The sequence below is a fragment of the Tiliqua scincoides genome, chromosome 1 (assembly GCF_035046505.1).
Source record: "Tiliqua scincoides isolate rTilSci1 chromosome 1, rTilSci1.hap2, whole genome shotgun sequence".
In the NCBI taxonomy this organism is placed as follows: domain Eukaryota; kingdom Metazoa; phylum Chordata; class Lepidosauria; order Squamata; family Scincidae; genus Tiliqua; species Tiliqua scincoides.
Window position 1 is genome coordinate 143,711,731 of NC_089821.1, and position 18,230 is coordinate 143,729,960.

At 40.4% G+C, this 18,230-nt stretch overlaps 1 protein-coding gene across 2 annotated transcripts in view; it reads left to right on the forward strand.

The window, feature by feature from the left end:
- The window catches only part of KIF16B (kinesin family member 16B), a 134,487-nt gene that overhangs the window by 65,642 nt on the left and 50,615 nt on the right, over positions 1-18,230 (forward strand). For both annotated transcript variants that reach the window (XM_066609447.1, XM_066609493.1), the window contains 4 exons: positions 1,987-2,145; positions 7,374-7,479; positions 9,123-9,173; positions 17,739-17,861. In XM_066609447.1, coding sequence (XP_066465544.1) covers positions 1,987-2,145; positions 7,374-7,479; positions 9,123-9,173; positions 17,739-17,861 — 439 coding nt within the window. The remainder of the gene's footprint in view (positions 1-1,986; positions 2,146-7,373; positions 7,480-9,122; positions 9,174-17,738; positions 17,862-18,230) is intronic.

The following is an 18,230-nucleotide window of genomic DNA, read 5'->3' on the forward strand; positions in this document are numbered from 1 at the left end:
ATATGACAGCTGGGTCAACCCAAGCTAACTTTGGAAATAAAATTATATTTGTTACAGTTTTTGTTCAATACTTTTCCAATACACATTTTAGATTATCTAGTTTTTTATGCACCATCTGGTGTTATGTATAAGTTATTTCTGTTCAGACTGTCAGGGAACGCGAGGCTACTTGCAGTTGAAGGCAGTGAGCATTAATCTTCCAGAACTTTTGGTGGGCCACTGTGAGATACAGGAAGCTGGAATAGATGGGCCTGTGGTCTGATCTAGTGGGGCTGTTCTTAAAACTGAGCATCTACTTTGAGGTCTTGTTTTGTTTTTGGATACTAGATCTATCAAAGGTACCAATACTTAAGATCTACTGGAAAACTTCTGTTTTCCTGCCATAATACATGAAACACTTTTTAAAATGTTGATCATCTGCATGCCTTTGAATCTAATAGTGCTTTTTTGTTTGTGTGTGCAAGTCTCTCTAGGAACTGAATTGCTGAAATTATTGTTGGAACTCAAGGTTACTCAGGTGGTGATAACGATCTAAAACAGTGGTTCGCGACCCACCAGTACATTTAAAGGTTCCCCCGTCCCCTTAAGGGGCAGGGGAAGGAGAGAGGCAGGGAAGTGATCCTCAGGATCGTGCCCGTATGGGGGGATGCTTGTGACTTAGTTTATGAAGACAGGACTGCAGCAGGCTGCAGGAGATACGGGGAGCCTTGCGCAGCACTCCCCGAGGCTTGGAGTGTTCTGAGAAAGTGGGTGCAAAGCACTTCTGTTTTGCAGGTGTTGCTTTGCACCTGCTTTCTCCGAACATTCTAAGCTTCGGGGAGCACTGCGGAGGGCTGCGCAAGGCTCCCCGCATCTCCTGCAGCCTGCTGCAGCCCTATCTTCATAAACTAAGTCACAAGCACCTCCCTCACCCCCCCTCCCCTTAGCAGCACGATCCTGGGGATCATGTCACTGCCCTAGCCCCTCCCCCACAAGAACTTACTGAGGGAGTAAAGCTCCCTCAACCTTTGAGAACCAAGGCTCTAAATCTCATGAATCAATCTAACTTCAATGAACTGATGGGCACCCAATCCTGAGCTACCCTGCGCATAGGGGTACCCGCCTCCCTTCCGCCCCTCACCCTCTCGCTGCCCTCTCTTCGTTTCCCCCTCCCCTGGAACACCTACTCCTCGCCTCCCCCACGCCCCCACCTACCTCTCCGCTGCTTGGCAGTCCGGTGCTCTACTGGCACTAGCCCAGCGCTGAGCTAGCACTGGCGGAGCACTGGCATTAGGGGCTGCAAATGTGCCTTATGGTACATTTGCGACAGTGTGCGCTGGTGGTGAGCCGGTGTGCACTGAGTAGGATTGGGCCCTGAGGTATTTGCACTGAAAATTGCTAGTGCTTGTTAATATTATATATTTACATCCTAATGTAGTTTCCTGTTGACAAATGAGTACTTTGTGGTTTAACTATAATGTTCTTTAAGGCATATATGTATCAAAGGAAATTTTTCTTATGGGAGAGCATCCTGATACATTTATTTTTCTTAACTCTATTAACTCCAACCTTTACTGCCATACATTTGAGAAATACACTTGAGAAGTAACAGTTGAGAAATAAAGCATGCTTTGGGGTACTTTGTTGAAAGTTCTGTAAAAGATGGGTCTACTTAAGGAAATATGAACAATTATCTGGCAAGGTCCTTTCACAACCCGTCTTAGCATGAGCGTGTATGAGTAGCATGTGTATGCTCCACCCCTGTGTTGATAGTGCCACAGACTAGAAAACAATCCTGTTAACTTCCTAGAATTTTTGTTTTTTGACAGTCCCTTCCATAACCTGAAAGCACTAATATTGAGGAGAGCCATGAGCACCATCTGCTAAACTTGTTTTTATAGATGGGTTCCCTTAGTCAAGAAACTAAATTGAGCCTCACTATAATGGGGCTTGAGATGCTTTCCAGTGCACTGATGCAACTCAGTTTGTGTTGAAATTTGCTGACAGATTGGACTTGCAAATACAGCAGTTAAAGCAGAAGATATGCGAAGGCAATGAGGTTGAAAAAGAGTTCCTTGGAGCTGTAGAAGAGAGACTTACTCATAGCAGTTCCCCTTCTCACAGTACAAAATCTCAGCCTCATTTTATTCCATTGGTTGATGACAGGTATGTATTCATTTTATCCCAATTTAAATGCCTTTACAAAAAAGTCTGATCCCATTTTCTCCTGAAGTATTCATAGATAGATCCCTTTAATTAAAGTTGTTAAAATAATACCTTCATTGTAATTGAAGTAGAATGGCACAGTTCTTTTGCTTTGAAGAATCTGAAATATTTCCCAAATAGAAATGTGAACCTCATTTCGTTTTATTTGGGGTAGCTCATGAATTTGAGCTCTTAAAAGCTGGGTCCAATGGTTTGTATCATTTTAAGATCATACCTTCACAATATCTGAAAAATCTACCTAATGCCAGGTAATCAAGGGAATATGAGATATTACCAATATCATGCACGAAGCTAAATCTACTCTCTCCTCTTACCCCATTCCCCACAAATGCTCTTGGGATTGGTTTTTAAACAGTATTATCAATTCACACTGTTTTTCTTTTCATTGCTTTTCACCAAATTTCTGTGCTTAGTGTCAACTAATAGCAGCTATAGCTTCTATTATATACAAGCATATTGAACAGTGAGAACTAGAATTATATGCAGCAAGCTATGGAAACAATCCTGTTACTGTTGAAGGCAACAGCAGAACTCCCAGTGGTTTTTAATGAAAGATTGCAATCTATGGCGGCAACTGTATTCATTCTGACTTGCACTTCTATTTGAGAGGAGGTCTTAACAGTGTGTCTGTGGCACTGGCACCTGCTTATCTTGTGGTTTTTATCTTGATAGTTTTATCTTATCTTGATAGTTTTTTTTTATTCAGTCTGAGGATGTGGGCAGATTACATGAAAGTTTGTGCCCAAACACTTGCCTACTCAACCTTTTCCCCACCTGACTGCTTAAGGAAGCCAGATGAGGCCTGGTCACTGGGATAGTCAAAACAGTAAATGCTTTCTTGGCACAGGGCAAACTTGTATCAACCTTAAAGCATTCTGTTGTATGACCTCAGTTAAAAAAAAAATTCTTTAGATTGAACCAACCTACGAAATTACCAGCCTGTCTCCATTTGTCATTTCTGGGGAAGGTGTTGGAATGAGCGATGGGAACACAACTCCTGACTTATTATCTTGATAGGTTCCAGCTTGGTTTTGGGACTGGAAACTCCCCTTGTCACCTGGTGGTTGTCCTACACCAGGAACTAGACAGAGAGCCATCCCTGTTGGTCCAATAAAACTATCAGCAGTTTCTCATACCATTCACCTTTCTGAGTCTCCAGAAGGACTTGCTAGGTTGGGTTTAAGGGTCACTGTTCTACAATGGCTTTGCTCCTTCCCAAATGGTAGAGTAGGTTCCCAGTAGTGCTGTGGTACTACTTTACTTATTGGCCTACAGGTTGTCTCAGGATTCCATTTTGTCTCCCATGATGTTCAGCTTCTACGTGAATCCGCTGGTAAGGTTGGAGGTTTGGGCTTAGGAGGTTTGAGCGTCATGAATATGCTGCTATGCCTCTCTCTTTCATCTGTTTCTGTTCACTAGAAGGCTGTTCTAGAGAAGGCACTAGAAATTATAAATCAGTGTCTGAACTCAGTGAAGGACTGAATACAGGTCCAGCCTTGTTATACACACATTTTTTACACACGGATTTGATGCAACACAAATGGCCACTGCAAATGAGAAGGAATCTCCTGATCCCTGGAGAAGGGGAAAAATGCATCCCTTTAAAATCAGTTTTAAAAACTGAACAGTCCTTTAACAATAGCCTTGTTAATGAGAGAGAGAGAGAGGGCAGCTGGCTGATAATCCATCAGTCCTTCTCTCTTCAGGCGACCCCTCCCCCCTGAGCATGTGAAAGAAAGGTGATCACTTTGCATTGGTGAAGGGAGGGACTGAGTGAAGCACTTTTCTAAGCGCTTGGAGGAGGACTGATTGATGGATTGTCTTCTTAATGACTCTTATCTTATATCACAAAGGTCAGCAAGGCTGTTTTTAAAGCACCGGAGCAAAGAGACTTTGTTTTTTAAATTGATTTGCCTCGGTTCGTACCAGCTGCTTTACAAGCTTTCAGTGCTAAAGTCATACCACAAATTTTATATGGCATCCCAGTATGGATGCCAGCATTAAATAATACAATTGAAAGAATTCAAAATTCTCGGCTTACCGCATTGCATTCCCTACACAGCACTCTGCCTGGAATCAGGTCAACGCAGACTGGAGTTACATGCATGGTCCAGTTTTTTTAAAATACTGGGCCAAAGTTTTTTTCAGGGCTGATCATGACTTGCTGCTAAAGGGGCTGTTTACTGATTCAACGTTAACCCCTTGCCAAGTACTATTTTATAAAAAAAACTCAACAGATAGGCCTTGAGGTCGATCTACAAGGAGCTCCCTCTCCTGAGGTTATCACCAGACTTGTGAAAACCAGACTATACGATATAGAGAGGCAAGAGATTCTAAGCGCAGTACAGAAAAAATGTTCCCCTCTGAATTTTCAACTTAAATTACAAGTGGTCAACAACCAAAATATCTGTCCCTCCTAATGTACCCCCTGGAGAGAAGGGCCTTTACCTTGGCACGTTGTAATGTGACCCCCTCTAATGACTTACATGGCAGATTTAGAAACACCTCCTGGGAAGATCGTTTATGTAGCTGCAATTTAGGTGAAGTAGAATCATCCACACACATTATGTTGCACTGTCCCAGATATCAAGCGCTAAGACAGCAATTTCTCTCTCCCTTGCTCCATGCTAAAACAGGGCATTCTGAGAAAGCTATAAGTCAATTCCTTCTAGCAGGTGATGTAAAGCATACAACCCTCTCAGTCGCACAGTTCCTAAATTTGAGTAATCTGAATCGAGCCAAGCTTTCTGTACCAAGTAATCACTGAGTAGATTACATCTTGGCAGTATCTGCAGAGTAACTGATTGTTTTCTGTCTTTTAAATAATTCGTGTTTGTATGTAAAATGTAATGTACGTTCGTATCTGTGTGTACACGTAGGTGCGCACATATACATATATTTGTGTACTGCTTAGGTTTATATTCTCTCTACGGTTTCTGTACAGAATCTTCACCTATCAAATGTTTATGCCTAATAAAGGTTTTGTTGACTGTTGACTGTTAAATTGATTTGCTATAGTGCATTTTTTGCAATCTACATGAGTGCTTGGAACGGAACCCACGCGCATAATGAGGCTCAACCTGTATAGGCTATAAACCAAATCCAGGCAAGGTGCTGCTGGTCAGTGGGAGAGTTGGCTTGGATTTTGGGTGTACTTCCTGCTCTGGATGCAATAGTAGTCCTGTTATAAAATCAGATTAACAGTTTGGGAGTGCACCTGGATGCTTAGGTGGCTTTTCTCCTGAATAATTAGACAGTGGCTGTGGCCAGTGGTGTCTCTGGCTGGTGTACCAACTGTACCCTTTTCTGAGGAAGACACATCTGGCCAGTGTAATAAATATCCTAGTTTAGTTAGATTGGATTACTGCAACATGCTTTATATCTTGAAAAGTGTTCAGGAACTTCATCTGGTACAGAATGCAGGTGCCAGGATTCTTGTGGGTGTTGTACTTGGGAACAAACAATTCCCATCTGTATCATCTCCACGGATTCATAGTTTGTTTCTGGGCCCGCTTCCTGGTATTGGTTATGTTACATTAAAAACCTTTAATGACTTGGGATCAGGATATTTGAAGAATTACCTCTTCCCACATGAATCTGCCCTGCTTGTTATGTTCAATATCAGAAGACCTGCTTTGTGTCCCCTCCTCCAAAATTTGTGTGACAACAACTCATAGTAAGGACTTTTTAATCCTGGTTATAGAACTTCCTTCCCCTTGAGACCAGTCCAACCCTGTTGTCAGCCCGTTGCTGCCTAGCTCAAATGTTTTTGTTTAGGCAGGAATTTCAGTGAAATTGATGCTCCTATATTGCTTTATGTTCCCTGGTTCTGTGCAGGTTTTTAGCCTCAGTGGGGTTTGTTTTCAGTATTGTTTTGTTTTGGCTTTCCTTATTGTTTTATTCTAAATATTATTGATTCGATCTAATCCAATAACCTTTATTGGCATACATACATAATACATGTGGCAACAGCCAGCTACAAGAGGAAACATAAAGGGCACACAGGATAGGGTAAAGATAGACTTGTTAAAATAGGATACGGATTATTATCTATAATAGGCTTAGCAGATAGACTAGGTGTACTTGGAGGACACTGAAACTAAGAATTTAGAGACCATCTCCTTTATATTAATTGAACAATCACTTATTGTTTTAAGGAGCAATCCTTAAAATTGAAAGTTTAGGATTATTCCTAAACAATTAAGGAACAATCCTCATTGTTTTATTTTAAATATTATTATAATTTTTTGCCTCTGAATATTTGGTAAATTGTCTTGAGGGGGGCACCTTTGTGTAGAAATCCCTGATTTAAAAAAAAAAAAAACTTAATAGAGGAATTTATTGCCACTATTTCTTCTGTTCACTGCAATTAGGAACTATAGTAAACTTAAGAGCAAGGCAAGCAATTCCTATTGTACCTTTAAGTTAAAACATTTATTTTATAACCTGCCCCTCATCCCAAAGCCTTAGATACATAACAATATCCTTAAAAACAAATTCATTATCGTGGTTAATACCAACCTCGTCCTGTGATGCCTCTGATGACTAAAACCTACTGAATGAAAATATTATATACAGTATAAACTAGATCAGTGGTTCTCACACATTTAGCACTGGGACCCACTTTTTACAATGCAAATCTTGTCAGAACCCACCGGAAGTGATGTCATGACTGGAGGTGACATCATCAAGCAGGAAAATTTTCAACAATCTTAGGCTGCAATCCTACCCACACTTACCCAGGAGTAAGTCCCATTTACTATCATTGCTAAAAGAATACATAGTAGCTTGCTGAAAGTACAGGTCTGTAAATTGCGCCAAATGCAGTCACATACCATGGTAGCATCAAGTCTAATATATTAAAAATAAAATATTAAAATGAATGGGGACCCACCTGAAATTGCTCAAATTGCTGAAATTGGCTCATGACCCACCTAGTGGGTCCTGACCCACAGTTTGAGAAACATTGAACTAGATAGTTTTATGAAGGGGAAATGTTGTTGTACTCAATCTCAGTGTTCAGGTTTATTCAAGGGGCAGTGCTTTGATGACCTCTTTCATAAGCATGTGCCTATGCATGTGGTGGTGGTGGTGGTGGAGGAGGAGGAGGAAGAGGATATCAGTAGTTGAATAATAGGTTCTCTCTTTGCCTTTCTTAAAATTTTTAGAATAAATGCATTTATAGAAGAGGAAGTTCAAAGACGTCTTCAAAATGTTCATGGTACTTCTGGAGCCAACAATAATGGCTCGTTACAAGCTACAGAATTTGTAAAGGTAAGTCTGCTATAAAGATCTGCTGATAAAAATGCATTTTTGATCTCCTTTTATGGTCTGTCTCCTGATTTCTCCTGTGAGTTCGTGGATGGGGTGTTTTTTTTTTAAAGTCTTCTTGGTGTGTATTGCCTTTATTTACTCTTTCTCTCACCCTTATGCACGCACAAAAGAGCTACATTGGGCAAGAATTTGAATTACTTGTGCCTCTTTGAAAAAGGAGTTCCTGTCAGTTCTACTCTGTATATTCTTAAGGGTGCACTTATGTTTGTACATGTGACCAGGCAATTAATTCCTCTTTATTAACTCCTATAAATATACTTAATACAGCTTATTCTAACTAACATGTAAATTGCAGAATAATATTGGTTATCATAGCACTAAGTATATGGGGCTCAACCTGGCCTTCCATGTAGATATTGGGAAGAGTAGATGTGTCCTAGTCCTGTGTCAGTTGAAACTCATGTAAATTGAAAACAACCATTGCAGTGGTACTAGTGCTGCATTTCTTGCTAGGTCCACAAGCTGGAGTAGGGTTTAGAAGCAGTTTGGCAAACTCAGATGCAGATTCAGAATCCAGTATATAGCTATTCTACCTGGCTCTTTCTAGCTACCTCTTGACCCCTGGGATGGGGCAGCAATTGTAATGGACTATGTCATACCTGCCATTAGAAATGGCTTTCTTTGAGCAAGCCCTCTTGACTGCAGTTCCATTGGTGGATGCTCTTCTGGGAACTCTTGTGGAAGGCACAGGGGGGAACCATTCTATCATTGCAGTAGTATACAGATCGGCACCTAGCGTGGTTGCGGTGCAGCAATCAAACTTCATGTCCACTGGCTCTGAGGGATATATGAAGGTGCAGGCAGCCACATCCAGTATTTGGGGTGATTTTGGTACATAGAACCTCTATACGCCACCTGTTGCATTAATTGGGCTTCCTGATTTTTGGAATACAAGGGGAATATTACCAATGTTCCTAAATTTTTATCTCCTTAGTCAGACAAGAGCTTCTAGTCTGCCCGTTTGCTGAGACTAGGATGTGGTGGTACACAGGGCCTTCTAGTCCATCTGACCAGGTTTGATCTGGCAGATTCTGTGGTCAGCCTTAATGGTGGAGGGCCAAAAATGTTTCAGTGAAAGCTTGTTTATGTTAAATGTACCTAGTGGTATAAGAGGTATACTGTATGTACTTTAGAGGTATAGTGGGGGGGAGGGAAAGGGAATAAACAGGAGCTTTCACTACAATATCACTTTTCAACCTTTTTCATCCCACAGCACACTGAGAAGGTGCTAAAATGGTCAAGGAACGCCATTAGTTTTTCTTTTACAATTGACAAGGCACACTGCACTGCCGGAGGGGGACTCACATTCCCCAATGGTCATACTAAATAAATGACCCTCCCCCAGACTCCCACAGCACACCTGTGGATCATTTGCAGCCCACCAATGTGCCACAGCACACTGGTTGAAAATCACTGCTTTAGAAGAAAAAATTAACGCAGGTTAGTTGATCCACAACCCTTTCAAGTCTGACTATTTAAATTTAAGTCAATTTAATGCTAGTTAAGACTAAAAATGTTTTAATTAGTTCTGTGCCCCCTTTTCTGTGAATTGGATGTTTTGAGATCTGTTCTTTAATTTCCAGGATAATGAGAAGTTTCATAACGGTACTGTTCAACGCAAGTTGAAGTATGAGGTAAGTTATAGCTTGTCAGCTTCAGGAAGGGCTTTTCTTAAATTATGGCATGCTCTGTAATTAAATTTCTTAACATTTTGCAGCATAATTAGAATTCTATATTCTAGCAAGATGAATGGCTAATGGGAGAAGGTTTAAAATTAAAGTTTCTGCTCTTGTACAGCTTTTGGTTTATATGGCTGGTGGCGGTCTTAGTTCGTTTACTGTCTTCATGCTGCAACAGTATCCCTTTCAAAGGCAGGATAGATAAAAGATTATGATTAGGGGTAAGTAATTGCTTACAACCCAGCTTCTCTAAACTCCAATCATGTGACTGTTATGAGACAGTACACACTCATTTCAGGAGTGTACTACCAAAAAGTCTGTAAATTAGATTCATTTTTGAAAATACGTGGGCACATTGCCAAAGTTCAAAGCCTTTAGCTGTCTTAATGAATCTTTTTTGCCAATTATGTTTTCACTGCTCTGTTACAAGTGGAAAAAAAGTTTTAATTGAAGCTTTTCCATGAATTCTGATTATCCTGAAAATGTTACCCTTTTAGAGAATTTGGGATATAAGATTCAGTTTTGATTCATAAAATAATTAAAAGTTTTGCTATTGAGTCTGGGGATAAGGTTTGAGTCTTCAGAACTTTCATAGTTGAATGGATACTGTTGTAAGGGCATTGGTAGAAGAAGAAAATTATAGCTTCTTTTCTTGAATCTGAACTGATTCCATTTATTTCAGTTTTATGCCTGTTTGATTCAGCATTGCACAGCATCACAATATCCACTCTTAAAAATTTTAAATCAGAAATGAAACTTTTTTTCTGGTTAGCAAATGAAGGTACCTCTTGTTATTGTTTTTTGTTTTGACATTTTAAACAGAAAAGACAGCCTTGGTTTCCCCTTTATGGCTTTCTCGCTGTATCTAATGATGACAGCCAATGTTATAACCTGATTGGTGAAGATACAGGAATAGCAGGCATCAGTAAGCAAGACAAAAGCATAGACACTTTTAATCCTAATTGGGAAAGAATCCTGCCGTTCTGCACAACACAAGGAGCTACAAGTAAAATACTACAATTAGAACAGAAGTATATCAGCTGGCTGTGCAGTAATGAATGTGACTTGAATCAACCCAGAGCCATTAATAAGAAGAGAACTTGCTCTAAATATTCCACAGATTCTTCTACTCAAACTCATGACAGAGGAGGAATGAGTCATTTGTTAGATAAAAAAGCAACACTCCATCATTCCACAAGCCCAAGCCCACATGGTGCTTCTTTGGAACACAGTAACTCAGAAATGGAATCCAATTCTTTCCATACACACCAAAAGTCCATCTCAGAATTTTTAGCCTCTGCTAAACATGAGCCTGGTTTTTGCTTTTTTCTCTCTCCTGGAAAACAGAATAACCAAGTTCCCCAACTTTGTGAGCAGGTTCCAACTGGGCAGCTAGATGAAAGGGCTAAGGATGCCCCCCCAAAATGCCCCCCAGAGTCAGAGATAAAGAAAAGCTATAACCTGGGACATCTATTCAGCAAATTTCTCAGTATTTACAATTATACTGACTGTCAAGTCTTCAAGAATAATTGGTTTTCTAAACAAATCAAAGATCTAGTCAGTCTGTGTGAGAAAAATGCCCAAAGGGCATCATTTATTAAAAGCCTTCCATTTATTAAAAAAATGCAGTTAAATTTGTATTCAGATTTGAAGAATGATTCTCACTTGGCAGATGAGATCAGGACTTTTGATGCTAACCTCAGCCCACAAAGACATAAAGATGACACCATGACATTTTTGTCCTCAAAAGCCTCAGTTGATATGTGTACAACAGATCACTCTGAGAGATCTAGTAGCTGCTGCAGAAATGAAACACTGGAAACCAGCCTTGTGCTCAGGCAAAAATTTGTGAACTTTTCAGACGTGCTTCTGAAATTGCAGCTGTGTCCTCTGGATGAATTCTTGCAATACGTGACTTGTATCTTGCCAGAAATTAGCAGCAGACCCAATGAGTTAAAGGGAGTGTACTGGGTTGCAGTGGGAAGCTGTACAAAACCTGAACCAGAGCCTGCATGCTTGCTTTTATTCAATACTGTTATGTATGCCATTGTTCTATCAGCCAGTCAGTTTCAGAACAGTCAGGATTCTCTGGACGTTTTTTATGTTCTTCCAATAACTTTGTTAAGAGAAATTCAAATTGGCTTTGCAGGACAGAACATCAGACTTTTGTGTTCTAATGAAGATAATGCAATGAAAGTATATACCTTTAACCAATCCTTCACACAGAGAATATGCTATGACATACTTAGCCTTGTGATTTCATCATCAGATTATGGTTGCTTAAATCACCAACTCTTGAAAGATGATTTGTTGCAGCTTTCACTTGATTGGACTTCATCAGTCACTGATCTAGTTTTTGAAAATGGTGTGAGGCTATCATGCAATTTTGAGGCCAATTTAGCTGATCTAGCTTACTTGCTCCATGAAAATATGGAAATCCACAAACCACCCTTAGTAGAGATTCAGATAAGGTTCTATACAACCGTGAAAATCGAAGGTGAAATCAGATCCTTAGTCCTTACTAATACTCATATAGGTCTTGTACAGGAAGATAGTGTCTTTTTCTCCATTCCTAGAGCTTTGCATTCTGCAACTGAGAAATTGCAGATGGACAGAATTCAGTTGCAGTGTTTGAGTGAATTAAGTTGTATGGTTGTCCCAGAAAAAGATAATCTAACAGAAATTGAACTTGTTTTTTCTAAAGCTAGTAAAGTTGACTGTGACTCAGACAGTAACTTGTCTTGCAGTTCTCTAAGAGTAACAAATACCCAACTGAACTTGGTCCCATTCTTATGTCCTACCAGCCCTAATGTCCAGGCACACATCTGGAAATTGACTTTCTGTTCAAATAAAGATGCTGTTGAGCTAATGTTGCATTTGATGGGACAATAGATCTAGATGCTGTTGAAATTTCAAGTTCAATTAATAATAGTTAGTTTAAGGAATGTTCAGTCTTAAACAACAAAAACAAATGCAAGTAATCCAAACGTGTGGTTTTATCTGAATGTATCTAGAACATTGGTTTGCAAGATGGTGGATCTCTTATAAGGCTGGGAAGCCCTCAAAGCTCCATATATATGAGAGAAGACAGTAACTAATTCTTTTGGAAGCATACACATATGCATGTGTGTACACACTCTGAGTCTGTATGAATATGATTATAGGTCTCAAGATGAAATTTCTAGAACTAGGTTATGAAATTAACCAGCATATAATATTCTCAAAACTACCTCATCTGTGCATACTGCTAAATCTGCTATTAAACAATAATTTAATGCATCCTAGTTCTATCAAGAGTGGCAAGGAAAGAATTGAGTGTTGTTAGAAAAATTAGAAGCTGCTATTTCCGTATAGCACCAATTTCTTTGCTAGCAGAATTTGGCACATTTTTCTGAAGTATGGAAAACACTACTCAAAGTGTGGAAACCATGTTTCTTACTTTAATTGTTCCTGAAAAATTCTCTTCATTTTATACAACTCCGCAATACTATGGAGTGCGTTGCTGGTTATTTGCAATTATTTCCCCCTGCCCCAAACACACTAGTTTACAAAATGTTCGTAATAACTTCAGGCACCCTGCCACAAGGACTACAGATGTGAAACACTGGAGACGTTCTGGACAATTTTTTCTACCCCAAGCCAAAATAAAAACTGGAATTGTTCAGAATTCTCTGTGTTCCTAACCCCCTGCCGCACCCACCTACATATGTATGATTGCATGGTCCACCATTCAGTCTACGTCCTTCTGCCCAACATGTTTATGTGTAATGGTCCTTGAGCTATCCTGAATTTAAGGCAACATTCATTGAGTGAAATATAATTCTCCATGTAAAGATGATCATCTGCTTAAGAATGTATGGCTTACAAATGAACTCAGTCCTGTCTTCCAGTCAGCAGCTAATGGGCGCAATCCTAATCCCTTATGTCAGTGCTTTCCAGCACTGGCATAGCGGTGCCAATGGGACATGTGCTACCTCCTGTAGTTGGATGACACTCACTGAGGCCTCCTCAGAGTAAGGGAATGTTTGTTCCCTTACCTCAGAGCTGCATGGCCCTTATGTCATTGTTGGAGAGCACCGACATAAGGGGTTAGGATTGTGCCTAATGCTGCTCAGTACAGAAGCCACCTAGGAGCACTTGGAGCAGTTCTGCGGTGAAAACAATGGCACCCTGAGTGAATCTGACAAGTTGGTAGTAAAACCGACAACATTGGTAGTGCCCAAGTGAAACTAACAGCAAAGAGATGGGGCGTGAAAAACAAAATTATGTATAACCGCAGACCTAATTAGTTAATAAATAGGGAGCTTCTATAAAAAATAAACTTAGCATTTTCAACATGTGTGTACTGCTTCATGTGTATTATTTTGATGAAATCCTTACCACATTCCTGTAGGTAAGTGCTACAATCCACATTTTACAGCAGGGAAGCTGAGCCTGAAAGAGAGTGACTTGCGTAGAGTTACTTTCATTGTGTCATGGGCCAGCACTGAAATCCCACACGCTGCCCAGGAGATGGCTATTGCAAATATATCAGCAGCCAGAACAATGGAGGAACAGACAGGGAGGTCCACATGGATCGCCAGGAGCTCTACCAAGTGGTGGGGAGGCATTTCAGGACAGGGGAGGGGGAAAAACCAAGCAGGGAGGAGGGCAGTTCAGGATCAGGAGAGGCCCAAATTTTCCCTTACCTCAAGGAGATCTCCGGCTGCCAACCTGACTCTGTGGGATACAGCGGCAGCTGTTTCAGCAATGCTGTACTGCACCTTGGGCAGCTGCAATAGGATTGGCCTGTTAGCGAGTTCTCTTGGGGTTAAGATATGAATTTGAATTTTGCAATTTGTTGTGCAACTTGGGGCACAATCCTAACCAGGTCTGCTCAGAAGTCGTATTTTGTTCAGTGGGGCTTACTCTCAGGAAAGTGTGGTTAGGATTGCAGCCTTGGTCTCCTAGCCATTAGGCTCTATCAGCTTTTAAGGCTGTATTACTGCACCTTAGTACAGTTTAGTAATGTGGGACTGCAGACATGCAGGGTGGAAACCTGAGGGGTTCCATCTACTCTACCATTGCCATTCTTTTCTCCCCATTCTCTTCCCCTCATGTATTTTGGAACCACTTGCAGGTTTTGGAAGAATCAAGTGATTTCCATCAGTTCTGGTTATTTCAGAAGTCACACCATAGCTTCCTTGCGTGCTTCTCTTCCATGTTATTGCTTCTCTGTTTTCCTCCTCTCCCCATACTAATGGGCAACAGGATAGAGAGCAGCTCTAGAAAAGATGAATGGGGACCCAGTCCTAAAGAGTGTGTGCTGGCTTACCGCCGGCGTGCACTGTCACAAATGTCCCATAAGCACGTTTGCGAGCCCTAGTGCCAGTGCTAGCCCAGCACTGGCCAGCACTAGTGCCAGTGGAGCACCGGAGGCCTGCCACTCAGAGGTCTCATGGACTACCGGACAGTGGAGAGATAGCTGGGGAGGCGGGGAGGAGGTGGTGGAGAGGGTGAGAAAAGGGTGGGGAGGAGGCATGTCAAAGGAGGGAGTGCGGAGGAAGGTGGGATCAGTGGAGCAAAGCTCCGCCAGATTCTGAGCCTCTGTGTTGGGCTGCCCACCCAACATGGAGGCTCTTCATTTTACGCCAACCTTCGGGTCATCATAGAGTCAATTAGCCCCACATGAAGGGGATGAAAGTTTCTTTTGAGGCGGCAGCAGCAGCTGCTGGTGGCACTCTGCATACAGCAGCAGCCATTTTCTGTGCCGCTGCAAGGACATCTGCAAGAGGGATCTGAAGGCCTTAGGAGTGGACCTCAACAAGTGGGAAACCCTGGTCTCTGAGCGGCCTGCTTGGAGGCAGGCTGTGCAGCATGGCCTTTCCCAGTTTGAAGAAACACTTGGCCAACAGTCTGAAGCTAAGAGGCAAAGAAGGAAGGCCCATAGCCAGGGAGACAGACCAGGGACAGACTTCACTTGCTCCCAGTGTGGAAGGGATTGTCACTCCCAAATTGGCCTTTTCAGCCACACTAGACGCTGTTCCAGAACCACCTTTCAGAGCGCGATACCATAGTCTTTCGAGACTGAAGGTTGCCAACATGATGAGCAGCCTCGCGTGCTGGGCAGCTCTGAATTGGGATGTGGGTCAGTTCTATCAAGATCAAAGTTGCACCTGCATGCTCAAGTATACTATATATTACAGGCTGAGTATCCCTTACCTGATATGCTTATTTTGGATTTTGAAATACTTGCATACAAATAATGAGATTTTGGGGTTGGGACCTAGTCTAAATACAAAATTCATATATGTTTCATATATACCATATACATATAGCCTGAAGATAATTTTATACAATATTTTAAATAATCTTGTGCATGAACCATCAGAAAGCAAAGGTGTCACTATCTCAGCCAATGATATGGATATCTGTGGTGGTTTCGGATTTTGGAACGTTCTGGTTTTTTGGATTAGGAATGCTCAACCTATGTATACTCAACTCATATTTTCTTTTAGAACAATTATGTCCTTTAGGAATGAAAATCCATTATGATGTGCTGTGAAGAATAATAGTTATAATTATTAGCATTTACGCAGAATGTTTAAGTGCTTCATGCAAATTATTTTGTGTGTGTTCTTACCACAGTCGTCAAAGGTAGTTCAATATTAATATTACCATATTATAGATAGGCAGCTAAGAGGAAAAACACTAAGAAAGTTTAATTGGGAAACTTCCTGATTGTAACTCACAGCAGATAGGACTTCTCAGAAGTAAGTACTTCAGTTCTTCCAGGGAAGAATGTATAGAATTGCAGCCTTACCTACTGTGCTGTACCACCTCATATCTACACTTTTCCATCACTTACATTAAAATGGGAGTGTAATTGTAATGCTTGCTAACAATGAAGTCTTGTTAGCCATGCTGTTCTTCACACTGCTCCTGTGCATGGAGTATCTTGTCTCTCAGTCAGTCCAATCATGTCCTAGTATTTATTAACAGTGATAGTGTAAATATTAGTAAGTAGGCCTTTTCTCTTGTTGGACGCAGAGCATATGTGTGGCTTGCAAAGGCCACTTGGTGAGTTCATTTGATGTGGGAATTTTCTGCGTGCACCTCATGGCTGCTTGCCACTGTTTCACCAATGACTATCGGATCCACCGTCAAAAAACACTTGTTTTGCAGAACCTTTACTGAGGCAGCAGTCACTATTTTTTTTAATTGCTATGTTAACATTCTCTTCTACATACTTGTCAAATTTTATTCAGCCTATATTTGTTAATTTGTATACTCAGCAGTGCTCTCTACTTTTAAGAACACTGGCTAGAATGAAACTGATCTTGCAATTAATGGAACAGTGAAAAACTACACTTGCTCCAACTGGGTTTCAAGGATGTTTCAGGGAGTTGCGTGATTACAGCATTCACTTTCAGTATAAATTCAGCCCTTGTATTACAAGTTTTACAGCTGTTGGACTTGTTCTACAGCTATAAACATAAGTCAGTGGCATCTAATGCATGGCATTTTGGCAAACTTCATGATGGATAGTTTAGAAAATGAATATAGGACATGAGTATACACTGGACATCTCTCTGATTTTTATCTCATGACATTTTATTGCTTACATGAGTACACCATGTGAATTCTGTTAGATGCACAAAGAGGCTGAGAAGACCGATGTATGAACTAACTTTAGTAATTTGTATGCTTAGCCAAGATGATGTTTTCTCTGATTTTTGAAATCTCTGCCCTGCAAGTATCCTCAGTATATTCGTACACATACTGACCCATATCCGCCATGCTATGGTTCTGGTTCCATTCTTCTCCACTCTTCCCAATCTCAGACACTAGTTGCATCATCTATTCATAATAATCAAAAGCAGAGAACACAAGACAAAATGGCCTCACATTTTGGAGGTCTGTATAGTTTTAAAAAAGTAAGGGTATAAATCAAAATCACAGCTTTAAGTAAGTCATCTAAGCAGCGTACTAAAAAGAATGGTGAAGTCTCCTGTGTGAGCCTTGGGATGAAATTATTTCCAACTTTCATTTTCCATACTCCAATAGGTTGCAGCTTTCCAGTATGTTGAAATGTAATCAACACGTTAATGAAATTAGTGTTTTGTCCCTTTTTAAAAAGAAGCCAATCATTGAAATTGCCCAGCTTCCTTCAAGCTTTGTTCATTGTCTCTTGTGCAATAAAGATTATTTTATTTCTGGTCATAAAGGTTTGCAACCATGTGTTTGTTACGAGACCTTAACTGAAGCTATAAAGTTTTTATTGCATGTTTCCCTTTGTTCTTAAAGTTGCAAAAGTAATACTGTAGTGTTTTCCATTTTCCCTCTCTGTGCCTGAAAGAAATGCTGGATTTTATACATAGAAGGATTACAGTCCTTGCATATGTTCTTCATTTTTTTTTAAATAGACTTAATTATTATTATTTTTACTTTTTTGTCTGAACATATTCTGGCCTCAGGGTATTGTTCATGTAGTGATTTAGATTTTAATTTGTTCTTCCTGTTTGATATTCATTTTGATAGCGAATGATCTGTCGCTCGGTTAAAACAAACCCAGATGACCTAAAGAATCCAGTTAAAATTAGTATTCCGCGCTATGTCCTTTGTGGACAAGGAAAAGATGAGCACTATGAATATGAAATAAAGGTAAGTTGTATGAGGTCTTTAAATTATGAAAGTTTACCATTTTCATTTGCATGTCTGATTATATTTACCTTTATGTTAAGTTGCATGATATGTGTCTTCTGGTGGGAAAGACATACCTTATTCAAGAAAAGAAAAAAAGCTTTCCTACAATACACGTCTTGTACTTCTATGCAAAACTGTGATCTTAAACTCTGAGTCAATCCTTCTTGAGGGCACAGACCACTGGCAGTGGGGGGGGAGGTGACTTTACATTTATTGCTGCTAATAAGGTTATAGGTAATCAAGATTCAGTGTTTTCTGAATATAAACCATGACCTTGCTGGGATCACTAAAGCATATGCTTGCTATTCCAATTAATTCAAACTGGAA